The sequence below is a fragment of the Rhincodon typus genome, chromosome 3, assembly GCF_021869965.1.
Source record: "Rhincodon typus isolate 14 chromosome 3, sRhiTyp1.1, whole genome shotgun sequence".
NCBI classification, from domain to species: Eukaryota; Metazoa; Chordata; class Chondrichthyes; order Orectolobiformes; family Rhincodontidae; genus Rhincodon; species Rhincodon typus.
Window position 1 is genome coordinate 93,027,622 of NC_063334.1, and position 19,405 is coordinate 93,047,026.

The 19,405-nt window shown below is 41.2% G+C and overlaps 1 protein-coding gene and 1 long non-coding RNA gene across 3 annotated transcripts in view; one reads left to right on the top strand and one right to left on the bottom strand.

The window, feature by feature from the left end:
* Positions 1-664: 664 nt before the first annotated feature.
* On the bottom strand, positions 665-2,478 carry LOC125482795. Of its 2 annotated transcripts, none has more exons than XR_007261769.1 (3): positions 2,366-2,478; positions 1,296-1,362; positions 665-821 (listed from the first exon to the last, which is right to left on the bottom strand). It is a non-coding gene; the product is annotated as an uncharacterized LOC125482795 (long non-coding RNA). The 2 variants fall into 2 exon arrangements; XR_007261768.1 differs by lacking the exon at positions 2,366-2,478 and adding an exon at positions 1,700-2,154.
* The window catches only part of LOC109936268 (xanthine dehydrogenase-like), a 116,350-nt gene continuing 98,353 nt past the window's right edge, over positions 1,409-19,405 (top strand). Inside the window, exons 1-3 of the mRNA XM_048595100.1 lie at positions 1,409-1,542; positions 4,502-4,603; positions 13,910-14,079. Coding sequence (XP_048451057.1) covers positions 1,512-1,542; positions 4,502-4,603; positions 13,910-14,079 — 303 coding nt within the window. The 5' untranslated portion in view covers positions 1,409-1,511. The remainder of the gene's footprint in view (positions 1,543-4,501; positions 4,604-13,909; positions 14,080-19,405) is intronic.

Here is a 19,405-nt window from a genome sequence, read left to right on the forward strand (position 1 = left end):
GTGTTCTGCAAAGCGGTCCCCGAGTCTCCGCTTGGTTTCCCCGATGTAGAGGAAGCCACACCGGGTACAGCGGATGCAGTATACCACATTGGCAGATGTGCAGGTGAACATCTGCTTGATGTGGAAAGTCTTCTTGGGGCCTGGGATGGGGGTGAGGGAGGAGGTATGGGGGCAGGTGTAGCACTTCCTGCGGTTGCAGGGAAAAGTGCCGGGTGTGGTGGAGCTGGAGGGGAGTGTGGAGCGGACAAGGGAGTCACGGAGAGAGTTGTCCCTCCGGAAAGCAGATAAAGGTGGGGAGGGAAAGATGTCTTTGGTGGTGGGGTCGGATTGCAGATGGCGGAAGTGTCGGAGGATGATGCGTTGGATCCGGAGGTTGGTGGGGTGGTACGTGAGGACGAGGGGGATTCTTTTTTGGTTTTTATTGCGTGGACGGGGTGTGAGGGATGAGGTGCGGGAGATGTGGGAGACACGGTTGAGGGCGTTCTCGACCACCGAGGAGGGGAAGTTACGGTCCTTGAAAAACGAGGACAACTGAGATGTACGGGAGTGGAATGCCTCATCCTGGGAGCAGATGCGGCGGAGGCGAAGGAATTGGGAATAGGGGATAGCATTCCGTTCCGTTCTTGAGCCTGTTTACAAGTATGCAAGTTGGAACACAATGCAGAACAATATAAAAGTAGCCGTTTATAAGTACAGGAAATGTTCATTTGTCGATCTTTAAAATTACACCCTTGTTTGGGGTCATGTTCATAAGTACGAGCATTTGTTAAATTGGACATTTGTAGATCAGGGGCCACCTGTAGAAATAGAGGATCAGTAATCTGGAGGTAAACAAAAAAAACGTAATAATTAGCAAGAGGATGTTTGGGCCATTTGAGTTCAAAGCAGCAATAGAGTTATAATGTAAAAGTTATGGGTTAGAAATGTAGCTCACCATTATCACATGCTTCCTTATGGGAAAATAATGTTAATTTAACACATATTAGTTTAACCTTGTATTCTAAACATGTTTCACAAATAAGCAAGTAGTAAGTGCAGTGAGTTAAAAGAACATAGTTAGGTGATTTAGTATCGCACAAGTCTGTTCAGGGACGCAACCTCTAGTCAAATTGCTGTATTTGTGTAATTGCTGCGACACTTGGTAATTGTGCATGTGAAGAATATTGTATTAATTGTATCAAATTCCTATTAAATAAATACATATAGAAGTTACAGAGAAAACGCAAGGAATATATTGCACATACCATCACTTAGACTTAAGTAACCAATATTCTGTAATATGGAAAATAGCTCACCATGAATTGCCAAACTGTTTGCACTGCTGTGACACTAATCTCAGGGAAAAGCTTGTCATCAAATTATCTGCAAATTTCATGAAATTGCTGCATTTGCGATTAGATTAATTAAAATTATGCATAACATTATGACTGGTACTTAATGATTACAGGAACTTGTAGATAACACAACTTATTTTCCTGCAGTTACTTAGTCTCACCAACTCAGAAGGGGAAATGTTTAAACCACAACCTATGTTTCTTGCAGGTAATTAATTCATTTTTGTACATTTTTAAGATTATTTAACATTTAATTAATGTTTTGATTTTCCTTTCTGTTTGTATTTCTCTCTCTTTCTTTTGTTTTTGTACCTAACTTGATTCTTGTTTACCCTATTTTTCGAGGCTTCTGTATTTTAAGTCACCTTAGATTTGGAGATTGACTTGAACAGTAGTTGTATCGTATGCTCTTCCAGCAATTTGTGGCGCAAGAAAATTTTGAACTGAAGGTTGAGGAAAATATTTGAAATAGTCAAGGCACAAGGTGCCTTATTCCAACAAAATATAAGCCATTGTCTACAGCTCCCACCTCAAACTCCAGTCCCTGGCCATTGCTTCCTTGCTGCTTTCAGTTCACATTCTCAGGATTAACTAGACTACATTTCCAACATTACAGCAGCAATTACATTTCAAAAGTACCGCATTTATTGTAAAGTGCTTTGGGACTTCCTGAAGTCTTTCAAGATGTGTTAGAAATGGGCCTTCATTTTTCACAGGCTCAACTACCTATATGAACTTGAGCTGAGCTTCTGACCCATATTCTGTCTGTCACCAAAACCAACAACTTCCACAAATGTCTTGTCACCAGTCTGCACCCCAATGCTCAAACTCTCATCCATGCTTTTTGTTACCTCCACAGCTGACTGTCTGTGCTGTCCCAGATGGCTTCCCAGCTGCATCCTCCATTAGTGTGAATTCTTAAAAAATATTGTGACTGTATTTTAGCTCTCGTCAGACACTGTTACTCCATCATTCCTACATTGGTTACCAGCCAACAACCACAAGATTAAAATTCTAATCATGTACCATACCCTAATGTGGTCATATCCTTGTAGTGTCCGAAATTTTTAGAAAACTCCTCAAACTCTAGTGCTATCTTTCTCTTTCACTTTCTTCCTTCTATTATTGTGTGGTTTTGCCTTCATTCCTCAACTTTTCAGTTGATCAACCTTGATCTCTTCCTTTATATATCCCTTAAAACTTGCCTGCCCTTTTGTCAATTTTTGCCTGATGACAGGCCAATGAGGTACCTTGGATATTTTGCTTTACTGAAGGTGCTACTTGAACACAAGTTGCTGTTGGGCATTTATCCTGGTTTCTTCATGGCCTAGATTAAAAAAAAGACTTGTTTTTGACATAGACAAACATTAATCTACAGCTGTCATCCTGGTGAAAAGTCATTAAGTAGAAACTTTAGCTAGATTTAGCTAGCTAGATCTGACTACGTTTCGAATATGTCAGAAAATGCAATAAATTTGAAGCGCTATAGGGGTTAAATTAAGCTATCAGCATTAAAGTACGTTGGAGTAAATTTCACACCAGAACCAGCTTCAGTGAGCCTTTACTAAGTGTTAATGGCAAGGTAAACTATTTACTCAGATGACAATTGAAGTTGTTAAAATTTATTCTTAGATATTGAGTTATGTGACTTTGACCTTGTAGTGGAAGAGGCACCTAGTGGACACAAGGGTAGGCACAATTCAACACAGATTACCAAACTTCCTCAAAAATTGAAACTTGCATGACCCTCTCGCTGAAGAAATTCTTCCGCATCTCAGTTTTGAACAAGTCATCACTTCATTTTGAGGCTTTACCCTTGGCTTCTAGTCTCTCCTACTAATAGAAAGATTTTCTCCACATCCACTCTATCCAGGCCTGTAATTATTATGTGAGTGTCGATGAGATGCTCCCTCAGCCTCCTAAAGTCCATCAAGTACAGACCCAGAGACAGTAAGGGCTGTAGATGCTGGAAGCTAGAGTCAATAAATGTGGAGCTGGAAAAGCACAGCAGGTCAGACAGCATCGGAGGAGCAGAGTCCTCAAGCACTCCTCATATAATAAGCCCTTCATCCCCGAGATCATTCTTGTAAACCTCCTGTGCACCCCTCCCCAACCAGATGCCAGCACATCCTTCCTTAGATATGGGGCCAAAAACTGCTCACAATATTCCAAAATGTGGTTTGACCAGAGCCTTATACAGTCTCAGCAGTACATCTCTGCAATATTTTCCAGCCCTCTTGAAATGAATCTAACATTGCATTTACCTTCCTAACTGACAACTGAACCTGCATGTTAACCATAAGAGAATTGTGAAATAGGACTCCCAAATCCCTTTGTGCTTCAGATTTCTAAAGCCCTTCCCCATTTAGAAAATATTTCATGCCTCTATTCTATCCACCAGAGTGCATAACCTCGAACTTTCCCACATTGTATTCCATCTGCCACTTCCTTGCCCACTCTCCTTGCTTGTCCAAGTTCTTCTGCAGCTTCCCCATCTCCTCACCAATACTTGTTCCTCCACCTATCTTTGCAAACCTAGCAACAATGCCCGCAGTTCCTTCCAGATTGTTAATGCATAAATGAGGAGGGACAAGTTAAAAGGGCAAGTGTTCAACCTCCCAGTCAATGTTTTCTGCTAGTAGCACCTACCTTTAACACCTGTTCTTACCTATATTCCTCCTTTACTATTAATACCACTCGTTTTGTCTTTTAATCTGAGCACCCTCACCAGCTACTAAGTTTGTCCCTCCTTCTCCTTCAGAACAAGTTAAAGTTGTAATTTCCCAACCTACTTCAGTTCTGAAGCAGACTCATATTGGAAGCAACATGTATACACTGTTTTTCTATCCATAGATGCTGGAAAACCTGCTGAGTTTTCCATTCTGAAGAAGGGTCTAGGCCCGAAACATCAGCCTTCCTGCTCCTCTGATGCTGCCTGGCCTGCTGTGTTCATCCAGCTCTACACCTTGAGATCTGAGTTTCTCCAGCACTTCTGTTTTTTTTATTTCAGATCACCAATATACACAGCACTTTGCTCTTATTTTAATGGAATGAAGGAAAATATGGTACAGCCCTAAAAGGTCAAATGATGCACAAATTGAGTTTTTTCTTACTTTCTGAACATGTGCTTTTTTTTTGTTCCAATTGTTGTTTGTTCACGTGTTTAGTGATGGAGACTGCCTCATCTCAGAGACGAAAGAAAGACAAAACAAGAGATAGCCCTGCTAAACTTCAATACCAGATTCAAGTGAATGGAGTTTTATATGACGGTAAAAAAACATTTTGTGAATAGTTGTAGAATATCGAATCACAAGTAAAGGCAGTTTCTATCACAAAATTTGTTTGATAGTTTAAGTAAGACTGGGTACTGCTTTTGTGATTCCTCACTTTGTATGCAAATGTAAGCAAAATAGGAAACAGTTCACCCAATCCTTGAATCAGCTTCAAAAGTTCCTGCATAAAATATTACTGATGTATTCAACTTCTCCCAACACACCACCATCCCAGAAATAAAGAGATCTGAATGACATTTGAGTTTAAAGTAAAATTTTAAAGCTTTGATAGTCAAAAAAATTTGTGTGTGCCCATTCAGGGTGTGCAGAGAGTTGGCATGAACTGCAGCTGTTCAAGAAGACACTTCTCAAGGGCAATTAGAGATGGGCAATAAATGCTGGCCCAGCCAGTGATCAAAAAAAAAGTATAGGAGGGAATGTGGAAGGCAAATGGCATATTATCTTTTTTGTAAGGGGTTTGGAATATAGGAATAAAGAGGTCTCATTACTGTTGTACATAGCTGTAGTGAGATCACATCTGGAGTACTGCATGCAGTTTTGTTTATCACATTAAGGAAACTATTTACTCGTAGGTTCACTAAATTAGTCCCTGGGATGAGGGGGTTGTTCTATGATGAGAAACAGTGTAATTGGGCCTATATTTTCAGGAATTTAGAAAAATGAGAGATGATCTCATTGAAATGTGCAAAATTCTGAAAGGATTTGACAGGGTAAATGCTGAGACATTGTTTCCATGGGCCAGGGAAGCTAAATCATCAGAGCTGATCATTTAGGACAAATGAGGAGAATTTGTTTCACTCAAAGAGATGTGGGTCTTGGAATTTTCTGCCTCAGAGGGTCGTGGATTTTCCATTGTTGAATATGTTTAAGGTTGTGATAGATAGATTTTTGGTCTCAGGGAATTGAGAAATATAGCAGTAAGGTGAGGTTGAAACCTAAGATCAGCAGGATTGTATTAAATGGAGAAGCAGACTCAAGGTGCCATGGGGTCTACTCCTGCTCTTATTTCTTGTGTTTGTGTGAAATTGGCTCAGAGGCTGTAGCTTTTGTGAAGATGAAGTAAAATGTTGGGAATTATTACTGTAACCTTTACTATAAACTAAGAATAGTAAAATAAAAATTAGTAATGAAATAAAGTATTAAGTTAAATTTGTGCTATTAAAATTCAGTTGTGTGCATGTAAACCCTTCATTTTTGCATATTTCACTAACTGACCTTCATTTTGAGGTTTTACCCTTGAGTCCTAATCTCTCCTACTAATAGAAAGATTTTCTCCGCATCCACTTTATCCAGGCCTGTAATTATTATGTGAGTGTCGATGAGATGCTCCCTCAGCCTCCTAAAGTCCATCAAGTACAGACCCAGAGACAGTAAGGACTGTAGATGCTGGAAGCTAGAGTCAATAAATGTGGAGCTGGAAAAGTACGGCAGATCAGACAGCATCGGAGGAGCAGAGTCCTCAACCACTCCTCATATAATAAGCTCATTTTGTTGAATCTTTCATTTTTCATTTGTCAGGACCTTCACAAGAATACCAATAAAATGGGAACAATGTTTTATGTGGTATGAGAGGAAAGTGTTGAGTGGTTGGCAAGTGGACTCTCGTGGGTGGAGACATGCACCAGTTAGATGATGACTGACAGTTTAATACTTGACAATCGCCAGGCTTTTTATAAAATTTAAAATAGGTAGGTTGACTTTGATTGCTAATAGCTTTACCTTGAGAAATGAACCAGAGATTTGTTTTGCCAGTCTTATTAAGTTGAAACAGGTGCAATGTGTGTTAAATGCATTTATCAGTATACTGTAGTGAAATTCATATACCACATGACTCATTTATGTGATATACCTGGCAGCCACCTCCTGTCCATGGTGACAACCCTTTTTTTGTTGCTGTTGCAAAGTAGCAGCATGAAATTGCTGTCTTTTCCTGCTGTGCAAATTTGTAAGGTACCTTACTCTTCCAGAATTATGTGTGATTCTCAGAATTGGAAGTGATAGCCTTAGGCCCATTAATGAGTTAGCGTGGTGTATGGTGAGAAATGATCTTATCGGTGTAACCACTATTTTGCAGGATGGTTTTGATGTGCATCAAGGCTGCACAGTAAGGAATAGCTCAATAGTTACAAGGTTGTCAACAATGGCAATCATATAGTGCGTGGAGCTGTAGGAATCCCCATGCTTATATTACTCAGTGAAAATAAACTTATAATAGACAGCGGTAGGCAACACCTGGCAGAATTTTCAGCTAAAATCAAAAGTAAGCAAACACATTTGATTGCTTGATTTCAAATGTGAGTTTGAGTGCAGGATGGAGTCCTTGAGGTTGTATCATAAAATTCAATGTCAATAGTGGAAGATTTAGTGATGATAACACCATTGAATGTCAAGGGGCAGTGGTTAGATTGTTACTTATTGGTGATCATCATTGCCTGGTATTTGTGTGGCATGAATGTTACTTGTAACTTGTCAGCCCAGATCTTGTTGCATTTGAACAAGGATTGCTTCAGTACCTGAGGAGTCATGAATGGTCCTGAACAATATGCAATCACTGGCAAGCATGCCACTTCTGATTTTATGATGGAGGGAAGGTCATTGATGAAACAGCTGAAGACGGGTGGGCCTAGGATACCACCCTGAGAAATTTCTGCAGCGATGTCCCAGAGCTGAGATGACTGACCTTCAACAACCACAACCATCTCCTTATGTGCCAGGTATGCCTCCAACCAGCTGAGAGATTTCCCCCGATTCCCATTGATTTCAGTTTTTCTTGGGCTCCTTAATGCCACACTCCGTCAAGTGTAGCCTTGTTGTCAAAGGCTGTCATTGTCACCTGACCTCAGGAATTCAGCTCTTTTGTCCATGTTTGAATCGCTGTAATGAGGTCAGGAGCTGAGTGGCCCTGGCGGAACCCAAACTGGGCATCACTGAGCAGGTTATTGCTGAGCAAGTGCTGCTAGATAGCACTGTTGATGACACCTTCCATCACTTTACTGATGATTGAGAGTGTACTAATGCGTGGTAATTGGCCAGGTTGAATTTGTCATTATGGCCTTGGATTTGTCTTATGGCTTTGTAGTTTTATAGCCAAGATTCTGCACATAGGTGGCAGATACACAATGGCCATCAGGCACCTCTGTTAGGACAGGTGCGCCTTGCAGTAGCTGGATCTGCGTTTGAGTAGATCTCTTCAGGCTAGCCCCTTCTCACCCTGAATGAACAACTGGCTGGTAAATGTGACCCATAACTAGCCTGTCTCATCTCTCTCCTGGCTGAGAAACCACACACTGCAGGATTAGCATTCTTGCAGTCAAAATACAATAAAGCTAAACTTTAGGACCTAGAATATGCAAACATTTGCTGAGAGCCCAACGTATGATCATCTGGAAAGAAGAATAATCATCATGGCCTGGCAGCTAGTGAGACCCAACATCAACATTTCTGCTGTTAGGGAAACGTAGCTCATTGGAAGAGGCAGCTGAGAATGGCCTTCTTCTGGAAAGGGATCTAGACTGTGAGCTCCCACTTTCACGGATTCAGTTTTGGATTTTGAATCACAGATCATTGAGATGCTCTCTGAATGTCCTCTGTGTGTCAGTGAGAGGTTGATGATGATCCTACATCTCCAAATCAGCCGTAACCAATATCCCACTGTTCTCAACACATACACCCCAACTTCAGGTTACAATTATGAAGTCAAGGAGAGGTTCTACGTTGATCATGATAGCTTCCTTGCTTCTATCCCCAGTGACAATGATGTCATTATCCTAGGAGTTATAATATGTGAATTGGAAACGATCTCAAAGTCTGGAGTGGAAATATTGTCAAAAATGTCATGGGGAAAGCCAATGTCATTAGCTATGTCTATTCTTGACCAAGTACATTCAACAAGGCCAATTTTCTAGACTTAATATTGAGTTCAACACCTTCAGATTGTGAACTAACTAACATTCCTTCCTTTCTTTTAGCTTTACTTCTTACATTCTCTGTCACCATGTCCTCTTTCCCCACCCCCCACCTCAGTGGGACTGTCTGTTCTTTCAAGTCTGGCAGTTAGACACGCCATTGTTCTGCCTTTCTCACATTCCAATCACTTAATCTGAACTATCAACACCCTTTCTCCCCCAGCACTCCACACACCCCAAGTATTGCATAAAGGCTGACCCCTCCACACTTCACATCAGCTCTGATGCAGAATCTTCTAGATTGGAAATGCTAGCTTGCTCTCCCTCCATGGATGCTGCCTGACCTGCTGTGATCTCCAGCATTTGTTGTTTTCAGTTCTGATTCCAGCATCTGCGGTAATTTGCTCCTACCATTCACGTCCATGAGCTTCAGTTTGCAGATGACTGCTACGTGATGGTTCACTCCAGAATGCTCAACCTTTTAAACACCTCCAATGTGATAGTTGGCCTGATCTTAAATGTTTCTGAGACAAAGAATCTCCACCAGCTTTCCCCAAGCCAATTGAGCATCACTCATGCCACTCACACTGATAGAATGGCTTGGGAGTATGTGCAGTAATTCCCACAACTCAGCAGCCACCTTTTGCAAAGGACTACTAGTGATGGCAGAGTCCAGCACCATGTCACCTGTGCCAGAGCTGCCTTCTTCCAGCTGGGTGATATGTCTTTGACAACAGGGACCTTGGGAAATCAACAAAGGCCCTGGTCAATAAGGCTATTACGTTAACCATCTTCTTATACTGCTGCAAAACCTGGACTGACTACTTAAATCATACAAATACCCTTAAGAAAGGTTCAACTGTGGCTCCTGTTTTGGATCCTAAGGATCAAATAGGAGTGCCGTCTATGCAACCATGTCTCCCTGAAGCCCTGCTCCTGAGGAGCCAATCTTGATGGATGGGGAATTGCATCCAGAAGCCTGAAAACCTCTCCCTAGGCATATTGTCTTCCCCAGCTCTATATTGGCCAACACTTAAAGGATGGCCAAAGGGAAGGGGATAAGTTTACACTCAAGGGGGTCATGCTAAAGCACGGAAGCATTGGCACCACTGTCTGGGAGGAGAAAATTGACAATGCTCAGTATGGTATCTCCTGATCCAGCAAGGTGCAGGACAGTTTGAGGCTCAGCAACATGACCACAATGTTGAAGGCAGTCACAGAGGGAGGAGAATGAAGTCAACCCTGGGTCTTACAGTTCCATTTCGCAATGCAACAAAGTTGTGCCATTGTGCAAAATCACATGGATATAAAATTATGCTCCTCTGTCATTTGAAGGCTGACAGACGTCATTCTTGATTCTGAGGAACCACTGACGAATTAGTTTGACTGTGTGATTTATTGCTGAGCCATCATGACTGGGAAGCTGACCAGAGTACAAGTCCAGCCACCTCCTCCAAAATCACAAGGAGGTGGGACCTTGTTGCAGAGCTGACACACTTTTTAGGGACAATTCATTGGACCTCACCAGTTTCCAGTTCTACATCTCAGCCAAAGGAAAATCCAAAATCCTGAGTGCCAGGAGTCCTTTGCAAAATGGCCAGAAAGAGCGACTATACAACAAAACCCATTGGTCGGTGAAGGTTACAAAAATTAATTTACTTTACTTTTTTCTTGTTCGATCTTGGCGACCGAATCTCCTATTTATGAGGAAAGGGACAAGGTTTAATATCTGCTTCTTACTTGCATTCGTCTGAATGCACAACCAACTAGCATTCCTGCTCAAAAATGCGATTGAAGGGGCACTCCTGTCTCACCATCACACATGCCCAGCTATTGCTTTCCCATTTGTCAGGTATCTCTAAACTTTGTATGGGAGTAGCAGCCTAATATAATTGCTTCCATCCCTTACCTCCTTGCATTGTTTTGTAGATTTGTGTTCTTCAGGGAAGTAGCAGAACATTGGCCCCATGTTCATTTTGCTTTGGAAACAGTTTTATTCTCTTTGTGAATGCAAAAAGACATAGTGTAGCACCTTTACAACTGAACTAGCAACACAAATACTGACAGTTGGAGACACACTGTTGAAAATTGTGAAATTAAAATTAACCCCATAAATGTTGATTCAATACAGTAAACGGCCACGCCTTTTGTGTGCTTGTGCACACAAGCAGCTGTGACATGTTCTTTTTCAGCTGTTGCACCCACCCAAATAAGAACAAATTTCCAAGAAAAAGGCAGAATAATAGGAAACTAATCACTCCACCCACTTTGACCTAAACATGATACTATTCACTTATCTCCAATTCCATGTAGCTCAGCCCTATGTTCTCAAATGATTTTTCTCATCTTCAGAAGAACTATCATTATTTTCTGTGACCCCTTCGACTCACCACTAATCTTTCTGCCCCACTAGATTCTATGCCATTGGAACGCACTGTATGTAACCTCTGCACTCCTTTGGCCACTGTGTACCACTTCTTGAGCTGCTCTCAGCTTTCCTTTTTTTTGTGAAGCAATATTAAATTGGCTTGCCTCCTCTCCATGGTGCTGCTTCCTGCTTCAGAATGTGGTTGAGACCCTTCTTGATTAAAATTAAGTTGTGCCCTTGAATGAATAGAACTTTGTAGAGTTAACGCCAAACAGAGTAGGCATATTTGGTTCATTTTTGGTTTGCCAAGTCATAACAAATGAAGTGCCACAGCCATCAATGCTGCAGTTTCAATGATTTGCAAGTTATATTAATGAATTGAATGGAAAGTACAGCTAAATTTGCTGATAATACAAAATGAAATCAAAAAACAAGTTGTAAAAAGAATAAAAGGAATCTTCAGAGAGAATTTTTAAATTTGTTAATGGGAAAGGGGATTGCTAACTACACCAGCATTTTTCACCAACTCCTAATTGTTCTTGAGAGGGCGGTATTTGCATTCTTAAACTGCTGAAGTCCTTTTTGCATAGGTACACCCACCGTGCTGTTAGGAAGGCACTTCAAGATTTTTGAGCCAGTAACATTGATGGAACAGCTATGCAAGTTCCAAGTCCACATCAGCTTGGAAGGAATATGCAGATAGAGATATTCCTATGCATCTGCTGCCCTTACCCTTCTAGGTTGTAAAGGTCGTGAATTTTCAAGGGACTGACAAAGGAGCCTTGGTGAGTTTCTCAGTAAACTTGTTGATGGTACACTGCTGCCATTGGCTGTCGTTGGTGAAGGCAGTGGATGCTAACAGTGGTGGAGAGGGTGTCAATCAAGCGGGTTCCTTTATCAAAAATATTGTCTAGCTTCTTGAGTGCTGTTGCAGTTGCACCGTCCAGACAAGTAGAATATTTATTGCATTCCTGAATTGTGCATTGTAGATTGGTAGACAGACATTGAGGAGACAGGAAGCGAGGTTGTAGGGTTCCTACAGTTTGACCAGCTCTTGTAGCCCTGGTTCTTACATGGATGATATCATTCAGTTCCTTGTCAATAATCTCCAGGATGTTGGTAATGGATAATTCAGTGACAGTAATGCCATTGAACGTCAAGAGAAGACGGATAATCCTTAAACCCAACATAGAAAGCAGGTTTGGGACAGCGCTCTTTCTCAGCCATTGGCTGGTGGCAGTTGGTTCTACAAAACATACAACAGAACTTAAATTCAATGACTAAAAGAAACACTGACCGTGAAATCATTGTCAATTGTTGTAAGAACCTTTCTAAAATGGTCTGGAATGCCCATCAGGTGGACCAAGCAAAAGTCTAAAAAACAAAATGAAACAGACAAAATGAAATGGCATTGACCAAGGAATGGCAAACCCATTAATGGCACAGATTAATGATATTATTTTAAGAAAATCAAATAGAACACTGGGGTTCATTTTTGGTGAGATAGAATAGAAATGCAAAGAATCTACATTAAGATTGTCCAGAAACTTGGTTAGACCATACATTGATATTGACCCTACAATTTAGAAAATTGCCCAGGTATGTTTCACCCACCAAAAGGAGGACAAGTCCAATCTTGAGGACTTTCGCCCATTGTCATCAGCAGAGTGATAGAAGGAGCAGTGCTATCAAGCAGCTACCACTCAGCAATAACTTGTTCACCAACACCAGAGGCCACAGAGTTCCAAACTTTTACAGCTTACCTTTAAACATAGAAATAAAGAACTGAATTTCGGAAGACATGTGATGTGACTTCCCTTGCTATAAAGACAGCATTAGACTGTGTGATGCCAATAAGCCTACCTACCCAAAGCTAAAGTCATTGCGAATTGAGGAAAGCTCTCCTCTGGTTGGAGTCATTGGAGCCTGACACAGAGGTAGATGACTATGGTTATCCAGGGTATCTCTGTTTTGTTAATTACCTTCCTTCCATTATTGTGTCAGAAATAGGAATGTTTGCTAATGATTACATGGTGTTCAGTAAAATTTTCAACTCCTCATATATTGATGCAATGTGTTCATCTGTAGTTAGACCAGAGCAAATTTCAGGATTGTGCGATATGTAATAAGTAGCATTTGTACCACACAAATACCAGACAATGACCATTTCAAGCAAGAAACAGTGTAACTATCTCCCCCATATGTTCAACAGCATTACCATTATTGAGGGTTACCAATCATCAAATAATTCACTGGGCAGTCAACATAAGTACCAAGGTCACAAGAGCATGTCAGAGGCTAGAGTCTATGATGAGTAGCTCACCTCTTGACTCCCAAAGCCTGTCAACTAATTCACAAGGTTCAAATGAAGAGTCTGATGCAATACTCTTCACCTGTCTGGATAAGTACATCTCCAAAAGCTAATAAAGTTTAAAGAGATCCAGGACAACACAGTTCCACTTGATTAGCACCCTATTCACCACATAAAACACTATCGATGGCAATGGTGTACAAGGTGCACTGTAGGAAATGGTCAAGCCTCCTTTGAAACCTTCCAGTCCCTGACCACCTTGCAAAACAAAGCTGAAGGAGGCTAGGGTGCAGCACCACCTATAAGTTCCCATACAAGTCAAATACCATCTTTCTTTGAAATTATATTGGTGATTCTTCACAGGTACCCAGTCACTCGATGAAAATTCTGGAAGGCAGCTGGCCACTGTCTTCTCAAGGGTAATTAGGGATGGGCAATAAAGGCTGGCCTGCATCTAATGATAAAGGTATCTTGTGTAGAAAATAAACACAGGGATAGATGTGTTGGATCCACTAAGCTGCTTCTGTGTTTTGGACTTTGTTAAGTCATTGGTTAGTCATTACAATTACACCTGAAAGATAAGCGGTTACATAAAATTAAAAACTCAACACTCTCCACTGTATCTTTGCTAAGGTTTAATGGGTTTCCATTTCCCAGTCCTGTCTCATGTTTCATATTTTCTAAACATTTCAAAACAGTTCAAAATACTGATCCACGGATGCCGCTGGCTGCATTCTTGCACTTCATGCTACATCTTCATGGAACAAAAACCATGTGTTTTGAAAGTGCCTGTGGATGCTGTGCTGTGGTGCTTGAATATGACGACCCAGTAAATCAAGGAAAGAGGATTGTCAAATCAGTAAATTCAGTAAGTTTATTAATGCAATTTCTTTTTCCAGAGTGTGTCTGTTTAGATTATGTTGTTGCCTTTTTAAAAATGTTTGTTTATTTGTGCATATATGTTCAATTGCATCTACTCATGCAGAAATGATTTGACTTTGTACCAAACCCAGGACCACATTTTCGTGCATCAGTTGGGAATGACATGGTGAACTGATTTGGTGATTGTTCTGGCCAAAATGATGATCAGAGGATTAGATTAGATAGGGTGGACAGTGGGAGCCTTTTTTCTCGGATGGTGATGGCTAGCACGAGGGGACATAGCTTTAAATTGAGGGGTGATAGATATAGGACAGATGTCAGAGGTAGGTTCTTTACTCAGAGAGTAGTAAGGGCATGGAATGCCCTGCCTGCAAAAATAGTAGACTCGCCCACTTTAAGGGCATTTAAATGGTCATTGGATAAACATATGGATGATAACAGAATAGTTTAGTTTAGATGGGCTTCAGATTGGTTTCACAGGTCGGCGCAACATCGAGGGCCGAAGGGCCTGTACTGCGCTGTAATGTTCTATGTTCTATGTTCTATGTTCTAAAACCCCACATGCCATATTCCATACCTGCCCCCTTTTAAATGCCAGAGAGGGATGTTGGGTGGGCTCCTGTCAATGGAGGGTCCAATCAGGCTTCAAATTAGCAGCCCTACCTTCTCAGCTGGGAGTTACTGACCTGAAGGTGGAAACAGTGAGGGAGAAGTTTTGTAAAATGGTCACAAATACCTGGGCTTGAGCCTGGAGGGGCAACGCCTCCACGGGATAGTCATTAGCTGCAATCTTGGCTGGACGCAGTTATTACAGGTGAAGAAGCAGCTCTTTGTATGCACAGTCATGGCCTCCTCCTCTTTTCCAACACTGCTGTTCTGCTGAAAGCCCATGCCAATGTGGGCTTCCCACTTTTCCAACTGGAAATCCCAGTCGGAGTGGGATTGGAGCATTAATAGGCCCCTCGATATCTTCTGCCTGTCAGAATGCAGTCGATCCAACCCTAATAGGCCTCCTTGAAAATAGGTATAGATCATGGCAACAAAATGGCACAACAACTGTTGTGGGTGCTTCCAATCTGGACCTCAGCATCAATTGAAAACTTCATTGCTTCAAAGACTCATCAACTGATTTTCAATCATAGGAATAAACCTCCGCATGTTATCAACTTGGTTATATAATATTTATTTTGATGATAATTGACAGATATATTTAGCTTTATGCATTTAGTTGAAGGAGCAAAAGTAACTCCTCAATAATGATCCAAAAATCCATAGTTAAGTAGCTTCTTATGGCCAGGTAGCACCAAACGTTGAATTCAGAATTCCTCAGAACTTTTTTCTTTTTCCTCCAAGGGATCTGGGCTTCATTGGCTGGACCAGCATTTAGAGCCCATGCCTAATTGTGTTAGAGAAATGTTGGTAAGATGCCCTGTTGAACTGCTAATGCCCATTTCATGTAGGTAACCTACAATGCAGTTAGGGAGGGAATTCCAGTATTTTGTAGGAATTGTGATGTATTTCCAAGTCAGCACAGTGAGTGGCTGGATGGATACCTGGGGGAGGTGGTTGTGTTTCATCTGATCTCATTGTTCTTCTCGATGGTAGCGGAGCTGGGTTTGGACGGCGCCTTGATGCATTACTGTAGTGCATCTTGTAAATGGTAGACTCTGCTGTTATCAGCATCAGCAGTGGAGGGACTGAAGGCTTGTGGGCACGATGTGAATCAAGCAGGTTTATTTGTCCTGGATGGTGTCAAATTTCTTAACTGTCATTGGAGCTGCATATATCCAGGCAAGTGGGAGTATTGCATCACACTCCCAACTGTGCCTTGTAGTTGGTGGACAGGTTTAGGGGAGTCAGGGGTCGTTACTCACTGTAGGATTCCTAGCCTCACATCCATTCTTCTAGCCACAGTATTTATATGGCTGGTCCATTCAGCTTCTGATCAATGGCAGCACTAGAATGTTGATCAAAGATCATAGAGTTATTCTCAACAAATTAAAATATTTAGAATTAGATTTCATTGTCACGTGTACTCGAGTACAGGAGTACAATGAAAAGTGTACACAGTTGCCACTCTCCGGCACCATCTTTCAATACAATAACCAGAATAAAAAAAAAGCAAAAATAAGAAATAAAAGAAACAGAGCCAAAAGGAAAGGAAAGGTCCAGATCACCCTCACCATCTCTGCCAATGCTGCAGCCACCATCTCATTGCCAGAAACATAAAGCAGGAATGTTAATCTTATAGTCTTAATTTAACAAAGTTAAGTGGTCTTTGGAACACTCAACTCTGAGCCTCCACCCCGCTACCTCAAGTTCCTGCCCACTGCCACAACAGTGCCAATCTTGCTGAAGTAACTGCCACTGATGCTGCCTGCTCCTATGCTCGGACCAAACTGGCTGCCATCACCACCTCCACCATTATGCATCAGGTCTAGCCACAAACCTGGAGCCTCGGCTCAGCCTGTGAATCTGGACCAGGCATTAAGCCTGGGTCCTGTTCTTCGCTCAATGGGAGACTCTGGGCCTGTGTAGAGCCGCATCCATCTTGTCCTGGCATTATTGCCACCACTGCCTCAGTCCACTATCCCACGCAAGCAAAAGGTAAAACAAAAGACTTTAAAGAAGAAAAGGCAAAAATAAAAAGAGAAAAAAAAAAAGCAGATGGAAGAGGATGAGCCCCAGGCCTAGGAGCCTGAACGCTGTTACTCCACCACTGCCATCTTGACTTGGTCATTGATTGTGTTAGCAGGAACACAGCAAATTGACTTTCTTTATCTAAAAATTATGTTTGCAGAAAGCTGATCTTTGTAAATGTACAGAGAAAACGTAGGTGTGACAATATTATGACAAATATGGAGATTTCTATGCTTTGTTTAGTAAGGCTTTGTTACAATTAAAAGTGCCATAGAAGTTGCATTTGCTGATCTTAACTCTGAAATGAAGGTCTAGTGGAGAAGGCATTTGGTACCTGTGCCTTTATTGGTCAGTGCATTGAGTATAAGAGTTGGGAGATCATGTTGTGCCTGTACAGGACATTGGTTAAGCCACTGTTGGAATATTGTGTGCAGTTCTGGTCTCCCTGCTATAGGAAAGATGTTGTTAATCACGAAAGGGTTCAGAAACGATTTACAAGGATGTTGGCAGAATCAGAGGGTTTGAGCCATAGGGAGATGCTGAATAGACTGGGACAATTTTCCCTGGAGCATTGGAGGCTGAGGTTTATAAAATCGTGAGGGGCATGGATAGAGTGAATAGCCAAGGTTTTTTCCCCAGAGTGGAGGAGTCCAAAACTAGACGGCATAGTTTCAAGATGAGAGGGGAAAGATTTAAAAGGGACCTAAGCAGCAACTTTTTCATGCAGAAGTGGTGCGTGTATGGAATGTACTGCCAGAGGAGTGGCAGAGGCTGGTACAATTGTTAACTCTATAAACAACTCTTCAACTCTATAAATACATCCAATCATTAGCATTCTCTGGAATAAATCATGAATAATTGAAGTACTAACTTTAGACTACTATGGACTGTGAAGTCATGAGAAATTCTTCAATTACCTTAGTTTTAACTGGACCTCTGAGCTCCAAGAATGAACTGAAGTTCACATTATATCTCGCTTGGGCAGGACTGCCATAGTGCAAACCTGACAGTTATATCCACATATCTATCACTTACTAGAATCACAAAAACCAATTCTAAAGATAAGTTCAATTTAATTATTCTAATTTTATTGTCTGTCTGTGTCTTTTGCATTATTGTGATTATTTGTACGCATGGAATTGTAAATAAATTGGAATTATGCTTTCACCCTTGTAAAAACAATGTGTTTGAACCCCATAATAGTACTGATGTTTTTGGCCCTCAAATCCAAATGTCTTTTCTAAACAAGAGAATGGCTACAGAACCAAAATAACTACATGGGTAAATTCAGGAAAATGCTGGGTGGGACCAATGGGATTTAACACCTAATGGTATCAAAGAAACCTCAAACAGACTGGACTGTCAAATCTTGTGCTACAAAAGCAATGAGGAGCTGACAACACCCTCAAGAGGAAGCCACCCCCTGCAGATTATGGCCCAAACTACAGACACATTTTGTGATTTCCTCTTGAAAAATACACAAGAACAGGGATTAAAAAGCCAATTTCAACTCTACCGGAGTATACTTGTGGGACTGAACATTTCTGTTTGCGTGCTGGCATACTATGAAGGTCACAGTCAAAGAACAATCCTATGTTGTATGTAAAGATATTCACTCATTCTACATGCTAGAAGTCAACTAGCTAGGAGCCAGACAAAAAGACTCTGTCTCCTCCTAAATGCTGGAATTGAATCATGATCAAAAGGCATGTGCTGGAAAGTGGGGCTAGTATTGATTTAGAGTAGTTTATTGTCAATGCAGACTCAATGGACTGAAGGGCTTGTTCTATGATGTATGATTCCATGAGACAGAGATTGAAACTTTTTTTTGACACTTTCAAGCTGTGACACAGCAGTTCAACTTTAGTCCTAATTACTACGGAATAAGCATTCACGTAATGGAAATTGATGTACGGAAATAAGAATAAAGAAGCAAATGCTGGACTAAAAGATTGCTGTGTGAGAAATCGGTTCCAATTCATGAAGCACTAGTCCTGGGGAAAGAATACTGTTCCAATGGAATGGGCTTCACTTGAACCATGCTGGGACTAGTGACCTAGTGAATTGTAATAACCAGGTCATAGAGAGGGCAGTAGGGTGGGAGGGTAACATAGAAGGGAAGTTTAAAATATCAAAATAAACATGAGCGAGCAGAGATGCAGGGCGGTGTGGTGAAGAGGGGAACGATAATCAAAGTAGGACAGGACTGGGCGGAAAATATTATCAGAGTGCAGTAGGAGTTAAAATTAGAGAGAGTCAAAGCTTAAGTGAAAGCTTAATGTTCTTTATCTGAATGCACACATTTGTAACAAGATAGATGAATTTACAACACAAATAAAAATGGATAGATATGACTTGGAAGCTTTTACAGAGACAACATTTCAAAGTGACCAGGACTGAAAACTCATTATTCATCATATTCAAATTTCCAGTGGAACGTAGGAGCAGGTGTAGGTTATTCAGCCCCTTCAAGCCTGTTTCACCATATGGTGAGTTCATGGCTGATTTGTTACCTAACTCCATTTACCAGCCTTTGACCTATATCTCTTAATACCTTTGCTTAATGTTTTATCTACCTCAGATTTAAAATTAACAACTGATCTACTATTCACTCCCATTTGTGGAAGAGAGTTCCAAACATTTGCCCCTCTTTGTGTGTAGAAGTGCTTCCT